The 24,205-nt window shown below is 33.7% G+C and overlaps 1 protein-coding gene across 1 annotated transcript in view; it reads right to left on the reverse strand.

Annotated features, from left to right (window-relative positions):
- Positions 1-24,205, reverse strand: part of ADGRB3 (adhesion G protein-coupled receptor B3) — a 446,982-nt gene that overhangs the window by 154,500 nt on the left and 268,277 nt on the right. Inside the window, exon 16 of the mRNA XM_053938382.1 lies at positions 18,937-18,980. Within this exon, the coding sequence (XP_053794357.1) occupies positions 18,937-18,980 (44 nt within the window). The remainder of the gene's footprint in view (positions 1-18,936; positions 18,981-24,205) is intronic.

Genomic DNA, 24,205 nt, shown 5'->3' on the forward strand with positions numbered 1-24,205 from the left:
GGAGACCTTCCCAGCATGTATATGTAATGCACAGGTTTTCTACAATGTAGATGGAAGCCACCCAGGTCACAACTTACTGATGTTCCAATGAATATTTCCTAAGTGCTTTTAGTTCTCTTGTAAACAGACTTAGAACTAAAATTAATAAGAAAAAAAAGAGGAGAAGAAAACTTCAGAGTAATCTAATTTCTTTGCATTTTTCTGCTAACAATTTTCACTTTGGTAGTAAAAGTCCAGATAATGGTCTATGAAGCATGGAGAGCTGAAAATTTTTCAGAGTATCTCACATTAAAGGCTTCCATCCATTTCTTTCACTCTCCTGTTATGTAGTAGATTTACATCTCATCTCTGTATATGAGGGTTTGGCATTTGGGGAGTATGGTTGAGTGGGAATAGAATAAAATATTAGGAGAAAAATGATGCTATGGCTACATAGATATCTGATTTAATAATTTCTGCATTTATAAATGGTGAATATTCCTTAACTCAAAAATACGTACTGGGTACCTTAGACATTCCATCATCTATAGAAATAGTTGTATTTATTTAACTCTACCCTTCTGAGTTGGGAATTATGCACTTTCTGCCTTTATGTTAGACCTTTATAGGTCTACTCAAGACCTTGTAAGTTACAGTGACATTTCTGCAGTTGCTTCTCTTCCTGCAATACTCTCTCTCAATAACAAACTCCAAGCCCACCAGCATGATGAAGTATTTTGCCCGGTCATTTTCAATTTCTATACTAAGTTTACATATAGCATAATAATAGGAAAAGACAAGACATTCCAGTACGATTGACAACCCCAAAAAGTCCTAGTTAGGAGAATAAATTCAGCTACTGAATCACTCAGAACTATATGGAACTTTTAGCCAAATGTTTTCATTGTGGTGTGTTTTACCCACCATAACAAAAATACATGATGTAGCCTTGCAAAAGGGAACAGTGTATTTTTTTAGGTATTTATATATTTCAGAGGAAGTGACATTCAGATTAAATATATTGTTTATCAACATGAAAACCTGATAGATGAATAATATACTTTTCTCAGATAATAAATGGACAGAGTTTACTGTAGCTTCTGGAACATTTCAGAATTCAAATAAGTCTTTAATAATAGGAATCAGAGAATATTCTCAGCGTCAGGGCACTGATGTTTAGCACTGTCTGGTTTACATTAACACATGCTTAAACTAGATCAGAAACATAGTTCATCTACTTGAATTCTCACAGCATTACAAAAAAAAGACAAAGAATAAAAATAAGTATCCATATTCTGTGAGTGAATATAAGGAAGATGTAAGTTAAAAAATTCATACAGAAAAGAAAGTGAAAAATACGAACTTTCCACAGAAAAAGAAAATTACATGTAACTACTTGAATTACAGTCTTTGCTTGGATTTTTCTGATCCTTCCTTGAATGTACGAGCAAAGAGATAAGAATTATTATTTTTATAACCTGTTAGGCTATATGGTGGCACAACCCTTGTATAGTTCTAATGAATGAATCAGATTTAGTCCATATACAATACAGGGGAAAGAAGTGGCCTATGGCAATGCTCATTTGTATATGTCTAGCTGTACTTTTTTATAGGTTATGAATTTCAGTCAAACTGCGAAATTAAATTATAAAAATTGCTGGAGTATTGCAGGCTAAAATATATATCTAGAAAAATGAGCAGATCTGAGTGTGTTTTATAGCAGAGAGATAACACAATTTTCTTGAAATTATATGGGAAGATTTAAGAAATGCAACATGAATTGAAATATCAGGGAAAAAAATTGCTTACAGGAACTTTTGCTGATCAGAAAAAGCAAAAGTATATTTACTACTAGCAATAGACTTTAACACATTACTTCTTAAAGAACTTCTGACTCAAGAAGTTTTCTATGTTTTCCTGCCTGAAAATCCTTTTCTTTAAAACCTCATCTGTCCAATTCCACTTAAGGGTTACTTCAGAGGGTTTTTTGGGTTTCCACAGTGTGACCATAGAGATAAACTCCAATATTAAAGTAACTTTTTTTTAACTTCCAAATTTCCCTCTGAAGTCACTGTTGATACACTGGAAAATATTTGCTCAACATTTCCAATGATTTTATGTGGAAGACAGAGAAAAATCTTATGGTATAATAAATTTCTAACTTTTGGGTCCTAATTCACATCAACTTTCTATAAACTGCTTCCATTTCTGCTGCTCTGGATCAAAGACTAAAGGAAGGCAGTCAATTTCATTGTCCACATGCAGCATCTGCAGTCAGATTGTTCCTCTGGCATGTCTCACTCCTGCATTTAAACACTGACCAGGACCACTGAATTTCTGACTGGGAGACCTCGCTCCGCAACAAAAGAAAAAGCCCAAGCAGACAGATACCAAATGTCCAACACGAGTGCAAAGTGTGTGCACACATAAGCTGTCAGTAAGTTATTTGGCCAGTACTTAGCAAGGTAAAAGTTGCTATTCTTTCCGTGTTAAATACTGAAATTATTTTCTTGAAATGTGTACTTAATATTAATCACATATCATAGTGTTAATCTTATGTCATAAGCACTTAGAGTTAAGAAATTACTATGGCTCCAAAAAGTGTATTTATTTTTATTTTAGTCTAAGAAAAAGTGTTACTTTGTCACACTATAGCAGTGGTTTTTCTCAGAAAATAATGGATCCCGAAATAACTTTAGTTTACAGAATCAGAGAAGACTATCCTGCCTGTGCTGAGCTGTTTCTATCACAACTAGGCAGCTACCAGTAACCAAACCAGCAGCTGAAGGTTGTGTAGAATATATCCACTCCACATTGCAGTACACTGCAGTGACAAGGTGTAGAAAAAGTTTATAATTATTATTTTTCCCTTGCATCTAGATGTCTTTGGAGATAGCTGGCATCTGTAGTGATATGCAAAATATTGTGATCAATGTTACAGATCACTGGATGGGAAAATCAAGGAAACTAGAAATAGCAAAATGTGGGATGCTTCTTGGTAAGTGTTATTTTGCAGTTCATCACAAGTCCAACACTGAAATGTTGCCATTAGTCATATATTCTTGTTGCTGTTTTTATGCACACAAGTAAGGCTAAAAACTGAATAAAAAACATCTTCCAAACTAAACAACACCACTATAATCATCTTGGTTTTAGTATTTCCCTTTCTCAAAGAGAGGGTTTTTCTCCTTACTTTCAAAACCACACAGAACAGGAAAACAACAGAATATATAAACAAAAAAAAAAATCCTCTGGAAGTTTGCATCTTTCAGTACATATATGGGAGAACCCAGAAGGTTTGAGGATATATGATGGAAGACTTAAAAACTTCTAGTTTGATTTGTAACAAATCATATCAAAATTTCTAATCCCATGTTGAAGACAATTTCAATTGTGCAAGCTTAGAGATGATCTTGAACATTGTCCCCCTGTAGATTTCAAATAAGGATATGTGTTTAATCAGTCTTAATCTAATACTTTGGTGAGATTGGGTCTCAAGAGAAACTGTGAAATGGGAAAGTCACACATGAGAATTATTTCTTACTGAACTAAAACATCAGAATCTCTTTGAGTTTCATCTGATTTTTAGAAGGCAACAAATGCCTAGCAGGAAAATGCTTGATTTACATCAGATTTGGACTGATTCTAGCCCGGGGAAACTGTTGCTGTGGGGTAGGCGTTAAAGAGCCATGTGTTTAAATAACATGGTAATCATGGCACTAAAAATAAAATTCACAAACCTGAGAGTTAGGTGTTTAAGTTTCTTTTAATAGTGAATAGGGAGAGTTAGGTGCTTGAGGACAGCATTTGCAGCGGCTTTGAATAAAACACAGATAAATGAATCAATAGAAAAACTGCAAAGTGAAATGTTAAGAATTCCACTTAGTAAATGCCTACAGGGATTGACACCTGAAACCACTTTCCACTCACAGATAACAGCATCATACAGATAACTGGCTCATTCCCTTTTAAATCAAGCTTCCAGAAAGATACAAGCAGTGTTGTTCCAAACACCTTTTACTTCAAAGAGGGGAGACCTGGATATTAGGTCCTCATCGGACAGGAGTTCACAAGCTCACTTGTTCACAAGTTCACTTTTTACAACCTGTTGCACTGTGCTGCAGTCTGCATATATATAATATATAAATATATTATTCATAGGGCCAGAAAATGGCAAATAGGTAGACTATACTAACCTAATGATGATGTCTCTTCTCTGGAAAGTTTGGGAATCCTGCTTCAGGGACTTCTTATGTATATTTGACACTACAGAACCCCTGAGAGTTCACATGGACTCAGAAGTTGTGGGTTCAATGTCTCCCTCTGAATTCTTACTGTTTCACCACTGTTGAAGTTAAACAAGCACATCTGGGCTTCAGATTTATGATTTGTAAAGTGGCAATTATTTTGCTTTTTAAAATGGCACTGACATGGGCTAGCATAGCAGTACCTCTTTTACCAACAGAGACCTCTTACAGTTGGGGAGAGTGAACTAAAGAAAATGTGCAGCTTCAGTACATGAGGAATCATCTCTGGTGCATCTTTACCAATTCTGTGAGTTCACTCCAGTGGGAAGAATTATTGATTGGCAGAAAGGGCATCACTGGACTTTCAGCTGACTGAGGTTTTACAGTGAGAACTGGCTGTTTGTTGTTTGTTTGTTTTTAGTCATAAACCCATCCAAAGTTAAATGAAAGTCACTGTGAGAAAATATGACACTTCATAATGCCATTCTGATGGAGACTCTTAAGAGAAGTGTTGTATTTCTTTTGCCCTTATTTGGACAAAGGGTTTCAGTGTATTAAATTCTCTCCTTTATCAATTGATGAATTTAAATTTCGTTCAAGGGCTTCTAGATGTCTTGCCTGAAGTTCTACTGAGGAAGGAAGTGTACAATTAAAACAGAAGATGAAGACTTCAATGGTCAGATAGTCAGTAAGACTACTACAAATATTTTTTTTCCTGTATAAGCATATCTCAGTTATAACAAAATAAAAAATTAATCTATCTCTATATAGCCTGGGTCTACTCATGTCTACTTAAACTACCAAATTTTTTGGATGGCATTACTGTTCTCTGTTCTTACCTGAGAAATGCTTTTTAAGACAGGAGTACACTTGGTATAAAATTTATCTATTTTCCTTCTTTTAAAATTTAGCTACAGTTGTACTGTGGCCTTTAACAACCTACTGAAGTTTTCTTCCCACAGATGAAGGAACTTTCAGTTCAACAAAGCAGGAGCTTAAACTTAGGTAGACAATCAGTGCCAATAATTTGACAGACAAGCTCATTTAATGTGCAGATATCAAACTAAACTCATATAGACTGAAGATAATGAACCTACTTACATAACTAATTGGTATGTCTGCTATATAGCATTCTCCTATATTATGGTTTTGGTTTACATTTTTTCACAAAAAATTAGCAGTAGAGGCTAATCTGCTCTTCTCATAGTTGATGGAAAAAAGTTGCAAGTGTCGTTGACATATTACTTGTAAAAAATTCTAACATTTTCACCCAGTTGGAGAGCAAGTTGAAAACACAAGGAACATTATCTGCAGAACCAAAAAATTACTTTATATGTCACTATCCCAGAAGATTGAGGAAAAAAGCACATAGGCTAAAATAAAAATAATTTTAGATAGATATGTCTAAGTCACCTGATTGTATGTGCAAGAGCAAAATAAGTAAATCTTGAATTATTTGTTAACCAGAACTTTTCTCTCTGGAAAGTAATATGATTCTTATGTTATTCATTGCCTTTTACCACTCAAGTAACTGCCTGGGAGTTTCCACACGTTTCACTGATTACATTATTGTAAAGGGCAAAATATCCCTCAGACTAAAATTTCATTATTTTTACACATCCTTCTGGAAAGAATGCGTAAAATGTAATAAAAATGTGATTTAATGATGATCAGAATTTATGTCCTGTATAGCATACTGAAGAAGAGACTAAAATATGAGGTTTAAGTGAGAACTGAGAGCAAGCAAAACCCAAATATGATAGCAATTACTCAGTGCATGATAGAGAAAATCAGCTTTGGAATATTTATAAGACACATTTCATTAAAGGCTTTTTATAATGCATCCGGTAATGTTTCATTGTTAATTAGTTTTCTTGCTATGTAGTCCTTGTCAGGGATTACCTATGTCAGTGTTTGCTGACACAGGTAATCCCTGCAACCAGGACATTTGCACCAAAATGGGTTCTACTTGTAGGTGTGAGTGCTGTCTTATAAAATTAATTTCAATTCACATGACAAAACAACAGTGCCATATCAGTGGGTAGGGGAAAAAGGAGTGTGATGTCAGCCATTCAGCTATAGCTTTTATGTTTTAGAGTACACTTCAATTAAGAAAGGTTAACAAGGTTATTTCTCAGGTTTTGGCCTCTAGGAACTGATTTGAGAGGCAATCAAAACCATTGAGATATACCTGGTATTAAAAAATCATGGGAAATTTGTGTTCTTTATTTGTGTCACTATGCAGAATCAGACTAGATTTTCTGCTTCACAAAAGTCAGACCATCTCATTATTTAAAAAATACAGCAGAGGAACCCTACAGCCAGAAGATTTAGCCTGAGTCAAGCTTTGCCTGTGTAAAGTCATAAATGGTACGTTACGACAGAAATTAAAATCTGAAAAAAATCTGAAAAACTACCTAAAACCACACAAAATATTGTGCTGCAGTTAAAAAAAACCAAACAAACAACAGAAAAAAAACTCACCAAAGTGTTGTCACATATATGAAATCCTAGGCTTGTTCTCACTTCAGTAATACAGAATGCAAGACCTACACTGCTTTTAAACACATACCAGACAAGTTCAATATCACTTCTGGCATCCAAAAAGTTATGCGAGATTATGGTGATTATCAGACAATTTCAGTTAACAGCTGTTATAATGATAATGGGTTGACTGTGTACCACTTATCCAACTTCATTGCAATCTCTGCTTGTTAACTGTGATGACATGATGGAAGGCTGATAATACATTAAAGGTCTTTCACTTCATAAATAGGTTTGTAAACAGGGCAGAAAATGCCTCAAAAATGCTATTGGGAACATAATCAACCTTGAAGGGTCACAAATATACATTTTTTAGTATCTTACCCAAGTGTAGAGAGAAGGTAAAGCATTATTTTATTACATCCTGATTCTCACTACAAACTATGTTTTAGAAATTAGACATTATGTTTCAGAGCATGCCTTATTCCTTATCAAGACTCGTTTCTACTTTTATTTTATTAAAAAATGCCTATCAAATTGATTCATATTCCCAATATTAACTTTACTGAATACATTGCCTGTCCTCTGACAAGATATGGCTGATTTGTATGTTGCCTTTGGAGGAATTTTCCTTCATAAACTTACTGGTTACATAAAGTTACTATGTCCTTAACAATGAATTTACAAAGTTGGAAAATGTCTATCTCTAAAAACTAATGACATAACATGTTAATTTATTTCTGAACCTCTTTCTTCTATACCTAGTTTTGTGAGTTCAATGTCAATAGCATATATTTCATATTTTAAATTATGCTTATTATTTTTACACAGCTTTATGAGATCATTATTTGTAGTCTGATGGTCAGGGCTATCTTCTGGAAAGAAAAAGCTGGAAGAATCCCTAGTACTCCACAGAGACTTTGACCGTGGGTTATTTTAGAAATGGTCATCCTTATCTCTTTATTATGTGTTTACCCCAAGGACATAATTTGAAAATCCATATGCTGAGGTAAAAGTTGATATATAGTCCAGAATTCAGTCTGGCATTGAAACTTCTAAATATAAGTACCCATAGGTATGTAAAATTTTTAAGTTTCCATTAGTCAAAGGATATCTTGCCAGTACAGTCTATAGGGCCTAGAGGACACTTTAGCTGTATATGGTACCCCATGACAGTGGCACTTCAGCTATAAACATCTGAGTGACTTCATTTTCTTAATTATGTAGTTAATTCTGCTGTTAGCAATTGATTAAATTTCCTACATACAGTACTACTATAGAAGTCTTCTGGTGCCTTCTCCTGCTTTGAAAGGTGTATTTTCTTTTACCTTCTCCTTTTATCTTCTTCTATACATATATCTGAAATTGTTCTACATGCCTGTATTAAGGCATCTAAATTGAGCCTTTAATATTAACCCTTAAATCTAAGGCCCATTCAAACACATTAACATATCCAGAAAATACCTTCTCTTACACAAAACTAAACAGAAAAGAAATCCAGAAGAGAAATTATTTAAAACATCAGCTTTAAAGTTGACCACTGATGACCTATACGTCAAAATCAAATACAAATAATATAAAAAATAATATTCATTTCCCCAGAACATTGACCTGGGTCTTCCTAGGTTTTGTGATATATATTTTCTCAGAAACAATTGGATTAATCAAAGTAAAATGAAAATGTAAAGGTCTAGTCAAACCAAAAGGCACATTTGTTGTATAGGTTATAAAATGACATGTGGATAATAGTTTGAGCTGGCAGTGGCACAGAGAGGCTGTAATAGAAGGGTATCTCTAAAATAGAATGCCCAGTATCTATAGAAACTCCATACACAGTAGCATGTGTCAGCAAATGCCTTCTCACCTCACTCCCAGTTTTCCCTGGATCTTCCCTACAATTGTCTGAACAAGGAAATTCTGTGTTTTCCAGAGATTAACATGGCTTTTTTTTCTGGAATTTCATCTTGTATCATCATTCTTAGATAGCTGTGCATCTACACACTAGTCCTTCACGGTTCCTTAAAATGACACACAAGAGATGTTTCTATTTTTGCAGGAAGGTGAGAATTAAGCCAGGATCACATTGGTCCTTTCACAAGTGCTAGACATATTCTAGACTAAAGAAACATGGGTAATTCTCATGGCTAGGTCATAGGGTTGTGGACCTAAGAGCACCTTGTTCTCTAATTTTGGCTGAAGCACTGACTCACTATGATATTTAGAAATTCATATATTTCCTTGACTGTGATGAAAATTTTTCTATCTACTAAAAAAACCTCAGAGGAAAAGAATGTCATGTCTAATCACATTTTTCTTGTGAAAATCAATTACAAAAATATGAGGGCAGAATAGTCTGCTTCAGATGAAAGAACAAAAATAAAACATATTCTAACAGTCAACTGTACAGGCAAAGTAAGGAAAGATAGATTGATGATAGATACATGATAGACAAAGAGAAAAACAGGTGGTTTTGTAGATCTAGTATCGCCTTTCTCTTGCATTTGCAACAAAGCAGAGGCAATATAGAAGAGGTGTTTGTTATCTAATTTAAGATCAGTATATGTTCTCCAATATGAATTACATTGAGATATATTGACATTATATTTATCTGATGTAGAACCTGACATCAGATAAATATACATTGCAGTATACAGAGCATGCTTTGCTGTATAATAAAATAAAGAAATGGATGTTTAATATTTTTAATTGTACTTCTTGAGGGAGTGGTGATAAATACTTTTACATGCTTTATTCCTGGAAGATTTTAATCTCTGTGTGTACATGGAATGAAGAAGTATGTGTGTAAGCACACACACACAAGTTGTGTACCTAATACATCAGATGTTTGACTGTCCACTTATAAGAAAAAGTGGGAGGGAGGGGAAGAATGGGTTGAAGATGTGATGTGTATAGAAAGAGTTTCTCAACTTTCTCCTGTACATGCTACAACTTTTAGAGTATATACTGCCTAAAAAGAGATTAGACTGTTTCCTGAATGCTGCTGACTCTTGCTCTCTTTTAAGAATTTCTCTATTAGCTATGTTGCTAGTAGAGGAAGTGCACTATATTGCAGTCGGACACTAAATGCAATCGAAAGTTGCTCAAATGAAATAATTCTCTTTTTTTAAGCATTTTTGTTTGTGTTATTACCTCATACTTCATATATTTACCATTTAAGCTATTTTGATGTATTAAAATCATAGGGGTTTTTTTGTGAACAACCACTGAGCAGGTATCAAAGAAGTACACACCGACATTTAAAAAATACATTTAATAGCTCTATATTTCAGCCAAAATAGCAATTGTGACCAAGTATAAACCTAAAGGATTTGGTTTTAAATCTGGTCAAAATGATGTATTCTTTACAGGCTATGCATACAAATATATCAGATTCATTATAGGCAGTGATCTTATTTTCTAATTCTCTATTGCTCTACATGTCAGCATATGCAATCCCTTAATCATTGCCATTCATGTTGATGGAACAACTCCTGGATTTGTGTCAATACCTGCATTGTGATTCTAGTTCTGTTTTCCAAATCCATTTTTAAGCCTGGGCCACCTTAGGATCTACTAGTAAACTTCACATCAGGATCATATTCATGTTAAGTCATGAACTGACAGTCACATGAGGGCATTTTGGTCTTTGTTACATGCAGAGATATTTTGCTTTGCTTCCATAGTTATGGGTAGATAGAACAGAAAAGACAACCACTAGAAATTGCATCACTAGGACAACATGTAGCATCAAGAATTATAACTATAGCCTGTGAAATTTAGAATTATATTATACTCCATTACTTTGAATAATATCACAATTGCAGAATGTTATCCCCAGCACATGCACTTGAATGTACATGTATATTACATTTCATTAACTAGCTATACAGGAAATTTCTCTTACTCAACATTATCAGAGAAGATGATGATACCATTAAAAAACCATCACAACTACACCATGCTTTCAGCTAAAAATCTATTTAGCTGTAATCTAGCAGCTATTCAACACAACAGTTTTGGTTTTTTTGTGAAATTGCTTTGCTTGGAGCTCTTCATCTAGCATATTACCTTCCATTTAAACTCGCTTAAATCCTGATATACATTTGTATTATTCTCATTAAAGTCTGGCCACCCTGCATAGCTTAAGCTTAATAAAAGATCTTCTATTCAAATTAAGTGATAAGTTGTACAAATATTGTCTCTGCAATCTTTAAATAATTTAGAATTTTAAGTCATAAACCCACAAAGATTATTTTTATCCTTGTTTCTGGTCATTTCAGTTTAAGGCTAATTCAATTCATATCAAATATATCCCATTAATCAAAGGCCACTTTATCAAATGCAATATTGCCCTTGAATGTTTCTGTTTTAAAGGAATTAAACCAGCCTACCTCATGGGTGAGAATGATAAGTTGAGTTGCATCTTCACTAAGTAGAACTGGGTTGAATTAACTACAGTAAAAATATAGTATATGGTAAATCTCCTCCATATATAATCTGTCATAAATTGTAAGGTAAATATGAGTTGATATATACACACATTATGCTTTCTCTGTGCTGAGACAGAGTACATGATGAAGTACTCTTATTTAATGACTTGATGTTCTTTTGATCTGTTTATCTGGTATATACCGAAAAACTGCTTATACAGGATGAGATTTACCACAGCAAATAAAATGGAAGCATGGATAACTAAGGGAGAATCAACAAAAAGATATCAACAAAACAGGATATTTTGTCTGAGATTTTGCAACATGATGCAAGTGCATAGCTACTACTTTACTAATAATTCAATGTTGTTTGGTTTTTTTTTTTTGAATATTGGGACGCTTCAAAGCCTGAAAGTCTTAAACCTGTCTTCTTTATCCACTCTGCACTGAATTTCTTGTCTAGATTCAAATTCTGAAAACATGATTCACAAAAATAACTCTATATTTTAACAACAATGGCCTCTGGAAATAAACCATTCAGACTTTTTTTTTTTTTTTTTTTCGTTTTTCTTTTTGAAAGAATTATTTTTTACCAAACAAGCCTTTTTAAAATTTTTAGATAGATTATTGACCAGATTTTGTCAGTGAGGACATACACATTGATTGACGTCATGAAACAGGCACGGTTCTTTGCTTCCCTCTAGTGACTGGTCCAGGAAGAGATTTAACTGAATCTGCTCACCTTACTTAACTATGGTTCAGAGATTCAGCAAAAGATTAATTATGTGTAAAGACACCTGAGAGGTCAGTGAGATGCTGATACAGCATCAGAACATGTATATTTGTGATAGGGATTGATAATATGTGGCAGATTTACATTGGACACATGTTCGACCAGTTTTGATGTAGTTTTACAGTTTTATCAGGTAGAGGTACAATTTCAATGTTGACAATTCATGAACAACTGATAGAGTTGGAAGATGACCTCTAAGATGAATTTCAAAACACAGTTTCAAATATTTATTTACGGTCATTTTGCCAAAAAACACTTGTAGTAAGACAGACCAGACTTCAATGAATTACATTGAAGTAATTGATGTTTGATTTACCAGAGGGAGTTCTTATTAATTCAGAAGAATTAGACGTGCACATTTTCAAGGAAAGACAAGCAAACCTACAATCTGCAACTGCTAAAAAAATACATTGTATTATACTGTATTATATTCTCCTTATCATAGTACTAAAACTAGCTATATTTATAGCACTTGTAGTTTTGTTTTGGTTTTTTTTCTGTACTGACTGCAAATAAATTTAAAAGTAACAAATAATATGATTTACTTACAAGCTATTTTATGCACATGACCTGTACCCCTATTTTCAAAGGAATAGGTGCACAGCTTTTCTCACATGGACAAGCAAATATTCCCCAGATTATTCAACTTCTTTGGTGGCACAAGCAGGCTTTATTTTTATTTAAGGATTGTATAATAAAAGGACCTTTAGCGCTTCTGCATTACTTCTGTGGGATAAACAGAGCTAAATTCTCCAAAACAGACAACAGTCATGAGATCATCAGAATGAACAAGGAAAAAATAAAGAGAAATATCATTATAAAGCTATTTAAACTTCAGAGATCTGCTTTATGACAGGAGAATAATATTTTTGAGAACAGGTAGGGAACATTGTCAATTAGGACTCAGGAATTTGGAACTTTAACTCTACCAGGGTTCAATGAGTGAACTTGGATGAACAGCTTCGCTTTCATCATGCTCTAGTTTCCCCTAGCTGTAAACCAAGGAGGATGGTATGAACTTCTGTGTTAAATTGCTTTTAAATTTTCATGTGTAAAAACCTTTAAGAGGTACATGACATAAATGAGAAAGGTTGCTAAACTTTTGCAGTTGCAATTGTGCTATTTTGTACTTTTAGAAGCTTTATTCTATTTAGTATACATTGTTTTCTCCTATAAGCCAGCCCAAGGCCAGCACCATGGTGGATTTCAAGATCCTGTTTTTTGCATTTCTTGGTGAAGTTTTATTAAGAAAAAAACAACTGCATTTATTTGACTTAGTAGGATATATGAATTTTTCTGGAAACCTAGATACAAAACCAAATTATGACTGATTATTTTTTGTAGTGAAGTTTATTCAAACTGCTCAATTATCTTTTGTCCTCATTATATACTAAAATCTGTCAAAAGTCCAATTATAATTTCTAAATTCGATTATGAAGATACAATCACTGGTTCTTTTTAGTTACATTCCAGAATTTGAATTGCCTGATATTACAAGAAACCACTATTTTTAGTTTGTGAAAAATCTTCATTTACATAACAGCAATAAATAGCAATTGAATTCTCAACAAATGGAGTTGATTAATCACCCAGTAAAAATTAAAAAGTGAACATATTACCAGGAATTAATTTGATCTCTTTTTTTTTGTTGTAAGTCTCAGCATGCCATGTAAGCTCTGTTCATGGCCACGTAGGTGTTAGTGAAGAGCAGTGTTATAAAAAAAGTACTAAATTATAAATTCCTCCCATATATACTGATTCATTTTGTGTGACTTAAGCAAAGAAAATTTTGGTCTGACTCTTTTTCAACATAAAGAAACTCCATTATATTGTACAATATTTCAGGATTAATTTTCTGCATTACAGTATAATCTTAGCAGCTTGTGAATTTAAAAAATTTCAAATTTAGGTCTTGCATGGCTTGCATGGTTCTCCACTTGATCTGATCTGATACAAATCAGTCAAAGCCTTTTTGTTGTCTGCAAAGGAGTTTGGATCAGGTTTTTCGTCCCATACTGTTTTAATAAAAAAGAACATGATTCTGTAAAGTCTTCCAAGTCTTTATGCAGGACTATCAGGAATACAATGTGTAGTGTGCTGTTACACAGGTTACAGTATGGAAAGTTCTTCATAAAGATAGGCATTCCAGGAGGCATTTAAGTTCATTAATGAACATAAGCATAGAAACTAACAGAGAAAGAGATTTTTCTGCCTTGAAGAATGTGTCAGGAGTAAAATCTGACTGTAAAGCTGGACCAACAAGACTGACAGTAGTCAATGGAAGAAGCAAAGTTTTATCTGGCATGTACTGGCTAACTATACTTACTGTCATTCAGTTTCCTCAGTATCTTTCTGGGGACAAAAGTAATATGACTGTAAAGTAATAGAATGTAAGGAGAAGTTACTACTAATATTTTCAGAAGAAAATTCTGATTAGGATATTCTAATGATTTGATGATTAGGTTGAGATATTTTGACAAAAGTTATAAAGAGTTTTGTCTTGAACATATTTTCAAATGTTTGCAAGGCTAGGATAAAAAAACGAACAAACAACAACAACAACAACAGCAAAATAACCCCAAACCTTTAGTGGTCCATTGTGCTAATTTTAAAAATCAAAGTGGAGAGGAGAGAGACACAGCAGATTGGTGTTCCCTGTAAATTTTACCACAGGGCAACAAAATGCATAAGTTGTTTGTTGGCATGCACACAAGTTTATATTGTAAAGCTGAGTAGCAGAAAATCACAATTAGCTGGTAAACTCTCATTTATTGGTATTGAAGAATTCCTTTAATGGACTATTTCTCCAGACTTGTATCCAGGGACAATGGGAGAAAAAATAATTAAAAGCTGTAGGGGATAATTAAAAAAAAAAAAGTAATTGTAAACTTTTTTTTTAACCATCTTTAATGGAGGATGCTACAATATGTCTAGAGTGTAATCGTAAAGTTATATAAATTTATGCATTTTGTTATTTTGCATATATGGGTATTCATACTTTCATACAGCTTAAGAGTAGAAAATTTAAACCACTGCCCATGGAAACTTGCATAGCAATAGGGGGAAAAATAGAGCAGATGTACCACTTGTCCTAATCTGAAACTGAACCAGGTCAAAATTCTTGCAATATTATAAATTTCAGCCAATTGTATTGTACTTCTTCCAACTGTATAGTCAGCAGGCACAAGCTAATATGAGCACACATATGGTCAAATAAAATGCTGTCATACTGCTATAACACCCTTCTGCAGCAACTGGCAGAAAGAGCTTCAGAATACTAAAACCCTTTCCTTACCCAGTGCTCCTTTTGACTGGAATAGAAATGATTGTCTTCACAGTGGCTAGTGTGGGGTTGTTTTGGATTTGTGCTGAACACAAGGTTGGTAATACAGAGATGTTTTTGTTACTGCTGAGCAGAGCTTACACAGAGCCAAGGCCTTTTCTGCTTTTCATGCTGCCCTGCTGGTGAGGAGGCTGGGAGTGCTTGGGAGGCTGGGAGGAGACAGAGCCAGGACAGGTGACCCAACTGTTGGTTGAGACTGTTTTTGCTGTATCCCTATCCTTTCTTGTTTTCTTTTCCAGAAAGCTAGGAAGGACAAAGATTGTTTCATCTTACAATCTTTAAAATCACTTCTGTAGGTTTGGAAAATACCTGACCAACTCCTTTTCTTTCTCTTTGTGGACTGAGACTCACAAACAGTTCCTGACAGTGGGGATTGTTTCCTCATGCTACATAATGCAAAGAGAGAAGACACAACTCCTTCTGAATTTTTTGGTTGGTTGATTTAAGGAACTGAATTGTTTCTCCTTAGAATGGTAAGTAAAAATATTCCAAGAATTTTCCTATGAACTAAATCAAGAAGCATTCAGGATCCTGTGATTTTACTGAAGACAACATCTGAATACATTTTCTGAAATGAGTAGGTGAAGTTATCACTCATTTCTGAGGGGGAAAAATCACCACTTACACACAACTGAAGCTACCAGCTTTGTGTAGGGAAGCTGGAAGTATCAAAGGAAGCACCAGAAATCATAAAAAAGCCTGGTTTAATCACCACAGAGAGATGTGCTCTATATTTTGGGATAATAAACTGAAATAAAATGTTGCATTATTGGATTGAGTCTAATATATGACATATTATTTTGTTCTTTAGTTCCACTGTCTCAATATTGTACACATATTTGACTAGATGCCTATAGAAGGGGCACAGGGCTGCCAGCTTGATAAATGGGAAGCCTTATAAAACATAATCAGAAGGAAGAATCACCAAATCTCATAGAAAGAATGGACTAAAAATACTTTTACCAAAGTTAGGATGACAAAATTGTCACAGATATCAATGCCAGTAGAATAAGTTTGCTGATCTGATGTGATTAAACAGCACCGAGATGCAAAACTTTCTTCAAGGATGGAAGTCAGAGAACTGCAATCATTATTCTATCTCCTGAAAAGCAGGCCAAAATCCAGGTAGATAAAGCTTTCCTTGTTGCCAGAGAAGTATTAAACTGACAAGATCAGTGGAGGGAGTATAATTTACCAAACGTGAATTTCCAATGCAGATAAAGGTGTGGGAGAAGTGGCTAAAAAGGTGGAAAAACCCATTAGAGGTTGCTGCTGGCTGGATACCAATGATAAAAGCAAACATAGTTTTCATCTGAAAACCACTTAATTTAAAACACCCGACTCATGACAGTCTATTGATTAGTTAAGCATCCTCATCTAAAGCAGACTACTTTTTGTTGGGTTTATTCCAAAACGCCTGCCAAGTCCTGGTTATGCAAAAATTATCCCGTTTGGAAGGACATGAGTACATCACAGCTCTGTAGGATTTGCAATGTGAATTAGGCTATTAATCCATCAAATCCAGTTGCCTGCTGGTGAAGATAACTAATTCCTGAGACTTAGAAAAAGTAGAAAATTAAAAGAAAACCAAGTCACCAAGAACCCAACATAATCATCAGCAACTAACCAATTGTATAGTCCTCTAAATATTTATTTGTTTAGATTTATAAATATTAGAAACTAATTCAGCCTTATAGAGCTTTCATAATTTAAAACTCACAATGTCAAAGTATAAATTCTGAAATATTCCTGACCAAATATAAATACAAATAAAATGGTCCAAATGAAAAAAGAAATAAAATAATAAAAATACAAAAATAAATTTTGAATAAGCTAAGAGTAGAGATATTCTCCAAAGGGATGGATGAAAAAAGTTGAAGTTTGCTCTTGCTGTTGCACATTCTGATACAAGATAATGTCATATTCTCAAAAATATCACCTATACAATTTCAAAATAAGCGACAGTGGTGTCCATGCAGACCTTGCTGCATCACATCTTATTGGGAATATTTAGGGCTCATATCACTTTAAAAAATGGACACATCTCCAAGAACACCCCCAGTCTTCACATTTTCTAACATATTCAATAGCTACCATTAAATAATATGCCTAGAAAAGATATCCTTCAGAACACAAAAGTGCATGTTCCTCTCTCAAAAACCTCAGACTATTTTATGTAAGCTTTATGTAAATTTTAGATGTTTCACAAGTTTACTTTTCAATCTAGATTCCAAATCATATTGAAGGCAGTACCTATATGTAGCACAAAAAAATACTAAGAGAAATGCAAAACAAGTGGCAGGGACAAAATGCATTTGTTTGCAACTACTTCACACATTAATCCCAAATACCTGAATAAAATATTTTAATTACATTGTTAAATATGCAGCATAGTGTCAGGGTTTGCTTTTTAGTAGTCTAATTACACTCAAATGTGCCTTTGATATTCTGGACTGGAACAGTGAAATCAGAGCATGTGCTCTAAAATACACAGTACTGAAAGGAACCCATATAAAAATCATAAACAAAGCACTGTATCACTTCTGTATAAGCAAAATACTGTAAAGAGAAAAACAAAGAATGCGGTCCAAATCTTTTGCATTTTTATGTGCTCCTAATAATGCATAAAATGAAGTATGTACTTCATTCCACAGATTTAATGGAAATTGAATACTATGATGTTACTGGCAAATAATGTTATTATGATTCTTTTGCTGAGGCACAGACCATGGTACTACTTGTATTTGGAAAGATTTCTAGTATCATGTCCAAAGTTTCACATTTCTGCACTATAATGTTTCTCAGCCATCAGAGTGCTGATGTAAATCCAAGCTCAAGGATAAAAGCACTCACAAAATCACAAAAATCATGCAATTTCTAACACTGTAGATAAGTCTATATTATAAGACATACATAATATACCTGGATAAGAAGTACAGTATCATCTTTAAAAATAATAACATGGTAACCATACATGGATTCTTCTTGAAACGCTTAATCTGCATCGATGCAAAGTTCACCTTGACTTTAATGGGAGATTTACTGTGAAAGATTAATGCAGGAAATTACAACTGCACAAACTTGTGATTAATTTTAAACCATAACTGGATTTTACCAGTTTGCTTTCTTACAGAAACATTTTATTTTTTTGCTATAGAAGGGGAACACTAAAAATGTAGAAGACTAAGAGTAAGATTTCACTGCTTAGTATGCAGCTATTATTTTAATAAACTTAAATGAGAATTTGAACCAACTAAAATGAAGATTGCTGTGGGGATCACACTTGAAAATTGTATTTCTCCCTGCAGTAACAGAAATGGGAGTCTTCCTTAGTTATTTGTCTCATTGTTTACCCACTTGCTTGTTGCCCAGCAACCACCATGAAGGAACTACAGTCCTTAGCCATTCTAATTTTAACCTTGAAAAAGCAGATTACAATTACTATGTGAGTAGCCTCTTTCTGGTGAGATATTGTAATATTTCAGTCTCTATATCTGTAAAAAGGAAGCCAAGTGACTGGAGAATCCAGTACTTCCAGTCCGTCAAAGGTTCACTTTCTCTGCCCTTGTATCAACTCGTTTACTGACCAACTATTTAAATAATGTTAGGTACTTTGTAACACTTCAGCTATAGCAATAGAAGCAAACATCTGTCACTTACATTCTTGAATCATCCCATAGCACACAGTAGGGATTCAACGTGCCCTAAGAAGAAAACAAACAGATCTATTAGTTACCTGTATGCAAAAATATTTGTCATGCTTGACCTAAAAATTTGTTTGGGTCTCCTCCTACAAGATCATCCTCATACTCTGATGAACTGATGCCACTGAAATGGCAAAAGCTTCAGGTTAATTCTTACAGGATATTTTGAAGGCACTTGACCCTCAGAGCAGAGTATTTGTGCATTCTCTGCTTAGATAAGGAAAGCATAAAGTTGTCTATTTGGTATATCCTAGTGGAAGTAAAATATGAGATAACAGTTAATCTGTGAAGAGACTTGACTGAACATTTCTGATGTTTTTAGAGGAAGAACTTTAGACGCCTTAGGAACTTGGAAGTCAAAATCAGTAATGGCTTTAAAAACTTTAAGCATATGTTGGGCAAAATGTCTTGAGGTTGGGATTTCAGATTCACAGACCCCACATTCAGTGTCCAAAGGTTTTGTCAATTAGGTCCTCAACCAGCAGAGGTTTTACTCAAAATATAAGGTTTTTTTTTGTTTGTGGTTGAGCTTTACAATACTGGCTCCTGTCTCTTCAAACTCCTTGGAAGATTTCTGATTTGATTTAGAACAGAAGGGGAATCTAGGGTTTTATTACAATCCCCTGAACAATGCAGAACTTTTTGGGAAATTGAAAAATTATTCATGTTTATTTTGTTGCCTAGGAAGTGTAGAGACAAAATTAAAATTCACTCAGATTGACTTAGAAGTACTCAAAACTCCTAAACTATATTCCTGTTCACTGTAAGCATTAGATGTTCCCAGGAGTCAGAACAACATAAAAAATATACAATATATAGAATAAAAAATATTTTTTAAAAATCATAAGTGATTTGAAGAAACAGGTGGAGTTCACTATTTTTGGATATCAGTGCTAGAGAAAAGTGTAGATGCAGTAGATATAAAGGTACTTTCATATAAACAAAGCACACCTTAATACTTTATTCTCAAAAATGATTTATTTATAGAAGAACATGGCAACCTGTAAAGTAAAAATCTATTAAATATTTAAATTATGCCATCTACCTCTTTGTCAAAGATAAAAAAGGTCCTTCTGGAGGTGCTTGTGAGAGAGGCATTTAGGGAATTTTTGAACTTCTACTTCAGTATTTTGCTGACTCAATTGAATTTTATGAGTAGAACATAAATATTTAAAGCCAACATATACTTATGGCACTTTATATTTACATAGCACTGTACAAATATAAATAAAGGATGCTCCATCCCCTGAAGTATTTATAATATAAAGAAGAGGAAGGGGAAGAGACCACAGGACAAAGCAGTTGATAATAGGGCAATTGAGATTCGGAGACTAGCTGCTGCATCACTTGCCAGGAGCTTTCAGATACATTGATGGACTAAGAGATAGAAGGATAAGAATTAGGAACAAAAGAATAGCAGAGCAGAATTAAATTTTCTTTAAAATGTAATTTTATAAAGAGCATTAATTTGTATAGTAAGTCTCCATGAAGAAGTTTTACTTAAAATCTGATACAGCTATATGCATATTAAAAACATACTTCTATAGCTGCAACATAGTAAGGCTCTGCATCTCTCAGATCTGAGACTTGTCTTTCCCAGCAGTGGACATAATACAGTTCATGCTTGCTATTCCCACAATGCAAATAGAATTAAGAAAAAAACACTTTCAGCAAAAAATGTCCATTATAAAGAAATCTCCAAAATAGAGGGGAATGAAAACCTTTGCAGAAAACTGAAACATGATAAAATTGCTGTCAGATCACACACTTTGCTCTCTGAAATGTATTCAAATGAAAAGAATTTGTTTGGCCATTGCAGTCACTAGTGAGCGATTAGGCAGAAACATGGGAAGCAGGATAAATATTATTCCTGTTCCACAAGAAAGTCTTGTGGGAGGGTTTGTTCCACCAGAAGTGGCAGCTTGCAAGGGCACAGCACCCTTTCAGAACTTATTCCTCTTTTGATACTTGATCAAATGCGCTTCAAGCACTGCAGGGACCACAAAGAGCTTGTTTCTGTATTTGCTTCTTTGCCTTTTATCTTTTGCTCCCTTTTTCACAGCTTTTTTGGGGTACCTCTTGGCAATGTTGCACTGCTGTTGTAGAGTTGCCCCCAACAGCCATGGCTGTCTGTGGGGGCAATGCTCTTACCAGCTAATTCCTCAGCTGCAGCTAAGGAAGCAGCTATTGTGCTCATTAGTATTTTCAACTGCTGTAGCACTGATTTATACCCTACAGTACATTACTTGGGTATCTCAAAAATGGGCATATGAGTGTGACTGTGTATGTGTATGTATCTCTGTCTGGCATATAAAACTGAACTTTCAAGATGTGATTGGCAACTTTGACAGCTATCCAGCACAGTGCCAACTGTGTTTTGTAGCCAGGGTTTTCAGTCACAAAGCTTCCTGTCCTATGCTACTGCTGGCCCATTATTCTAGTAGCCCTGGAGTAAACTTCTGTGCTCTCAGAAGGTGAAAGTTCATATTCTCTCTAGAGCAAATAGGATTCTGTTTGAGTTATGCATTTTTTAAAAAGATTGCTTTGGTGTCCCTTCAATCAATCTACTGGAAAAATGTGGCCACTATTCCTCTACATATTCACAGTTTATAAGACCAAATATCATGTTCTCTAAATCACAGATCACAGAATATTCTGAATTGAAAAGGGCCCACAAGGATCATCAAGCCCAACTCTTAAGTGAATGGCCATATGGGAATTGAACCCACAACCTTGGTGGTATTTGTTATTAGCACAATGCTCTAACCAACTGAGCATTGCAACCCACATTCCATTCTAGTCAGCTCTCTGTTATATTTGTATTTATCTACAAATCCAAATACCACACAATGTATTTCAAGCAGCACATGCAATTGTGGTTTGTACTTCCTTCTAAAGATAATCCTCCAGTTTTGTTAACAAACTGGATAAAAAAAAGACATTATTGTAAATTTTGAATAAATTGGTATTTTAAGCCTGATTTTAATTAGCCATATTAACTCTTTTTAAATTATCCATTTGCCCATCTTTTTTCATAATATCTTATCTACTTAATTTAGTCAGTAGATAAGGAGGTAACTGTGTGGTTATACTCCTATGTACTAGTAGGCCTGCTCTACAAAATGCTTAAAATATCATCATTAAATCAATTTGCAAACAAACTGTGCTGAATAAATGAACAGCATTTGTAAGACCAAAGGCTTGGAAAGAACAAATATAGCACTGAGACATTAAAAAAAAACAGATGAAAGACATATTTTATTTTTTCTTTAATAATTAATCTGTTTAATGGACATAATGTTTAATCTCTGAGCAATTAATATATAATGTTCAAATATTAAAGATATTTTAACAATGGTTTTATCTTGCTGTATCTATGGAGATAAGCTTGTTCTATGGAAATATATTAGAATAAATCCTTACTTTCAGCTGAGAAAATTATAGCAAAAGAATTAGATTCAGTCTAAAGGAATACTCAAATTTACAAAATATTATTTCTGTGCATCTACAGCCTTATTTCTTTAAACCAAAGTTCCATTATCAAAGCTAAGTCTTGGACACAAGTGACAAAATGTTTAAAGATATTAAAATTATATAACTGATTTCATATTCACAGATTTTCCGGAGCAATATATTGTCATTGTATCTGTCAATCCAACTTGTATATTCAGAAGGATTGAGATCCTACATAAATATAGTATGTATGAAAATTTGATCCAAGCACTTGATGCTTCTCTGGATTACATTATAGGACAAAAACTAAACCAAAAAAAGAGAAATTACCTGCTATGTATTGGAAAGGTTATTATTGTTTTGCTTTGTCAAGACACGAGCTCATACAATATTAATTAATATTCTATTACTGGAAGATTGCCAAAGCAAGGTGACAATCAGTGTCTCTAATCTGATCTTTTGTAACAATGAAGTTTAATTTCCAAGTTTTTCTAACTTGGCAAAAACTTGCTCTGTGAATTAATCAAAGGGACTGATAAAAAAAGCCATGAAAAAGAAAAGCGCTCCCTAAGAATTTTGTAGAATTTCATCTTCTGGGGTTAGCAGTTCAACTTTTTATTAGTCTATTCTTGCCTGTGTTGTGCTTGTTTTATTAGCTTGTGTTTGGTCTAGAAATATTTTTAATGCTGATGCATTGCTTACTAGTATTATATTCTTATATAATTTTAAACCTTCTTTTCTTGCATGTGACCAAATTACTGAGAATTTTTTTCTTACCTGTTAACCCACCTGCCACTGTACCTGTTACTTTTGCAAGTAGTGATTTCAGTTGCAAAATATAAATGTCATTCTGCAATTTGTGTAATAGCCCCTCAATCATTGTTAAAATAATTGATTATAAAATCTAGCATTGAAAATTACCATAAATTCTTCCTAATAATGATCTTAGTAAAATCAAAACAAGTAATTTATTTCAAAGGTGATTGATTTTTTCCCAGATGTATAGGATTAATTTGTGTTTACTTCAGGAAATGTTTTGTAATATTTTTAGTGAAATACCTGACAGAAACAAAAGTTATGTTAGAGATTGAGATTTACTCCTAATATAGACAATGTAATTTAGGTTTGAAAGAAAATAAAACAGAAAATGATATCTACATGTCCTAAACCATCTTATAAATATTGAAACAGACAATCATAAAACCCCAAATCGACACAATTCTTCATCAATACACTTTTAATGTTGTCAAAAGGTAAGGAGTCAGCTCAGTTTATGTTCTTCTGTTCCTTTCTTTCTGCCAAACTTTAATTGAGATGTTCTTTGTATTGGTATTTTTCTGGGAACTGCATGGCAGGTCATAATGACCACTGACAGTAAAATAGTTTTTTCTAACCTTGAGTAAAATGTTAATGACAGATCTGGAGTTCAAAAAGTTTTCTTCATACTTTTGACTAGACTCATTACTTAAATTTTGCTACTGACTTTGGAATATTTGGAACTTCTCTAGATGAATTTTATCTGTATGACCACTTGAGTAACTGGTTTTAACTTAAAAATTACAGCTTTAAAGATTCTTGCATAATAATACTATTTTCAAAAGTTTGAGTAACTGTCTCTTCTAACTGACTCTTTGTGACTTTATTCAAAGCAAACTCTAGCTCTTAATAACATAAACAGAGAGAATTTATATATATATACCTTCACATAAATTATCCCCATACTTGCTATTTAACATTATTGTATATGACAAAAACTTTCCATAAAAGATATA

This window comes from Vidua chalybeata, chromosome 3, assembly GCF_026979565.1.
Source record: "Vidua chalybeata isolate OUT-0048 chromosome 3, bVidCha1 merged haplotype, whole genome shotgun sequence".
Taxonomy (NCBI): domain Eukaryota; kingdom Metazoa; phylum Chordata; class Aves; order Passeriformes; family Viduidae; genus Vidua; species Vidua chalybeata.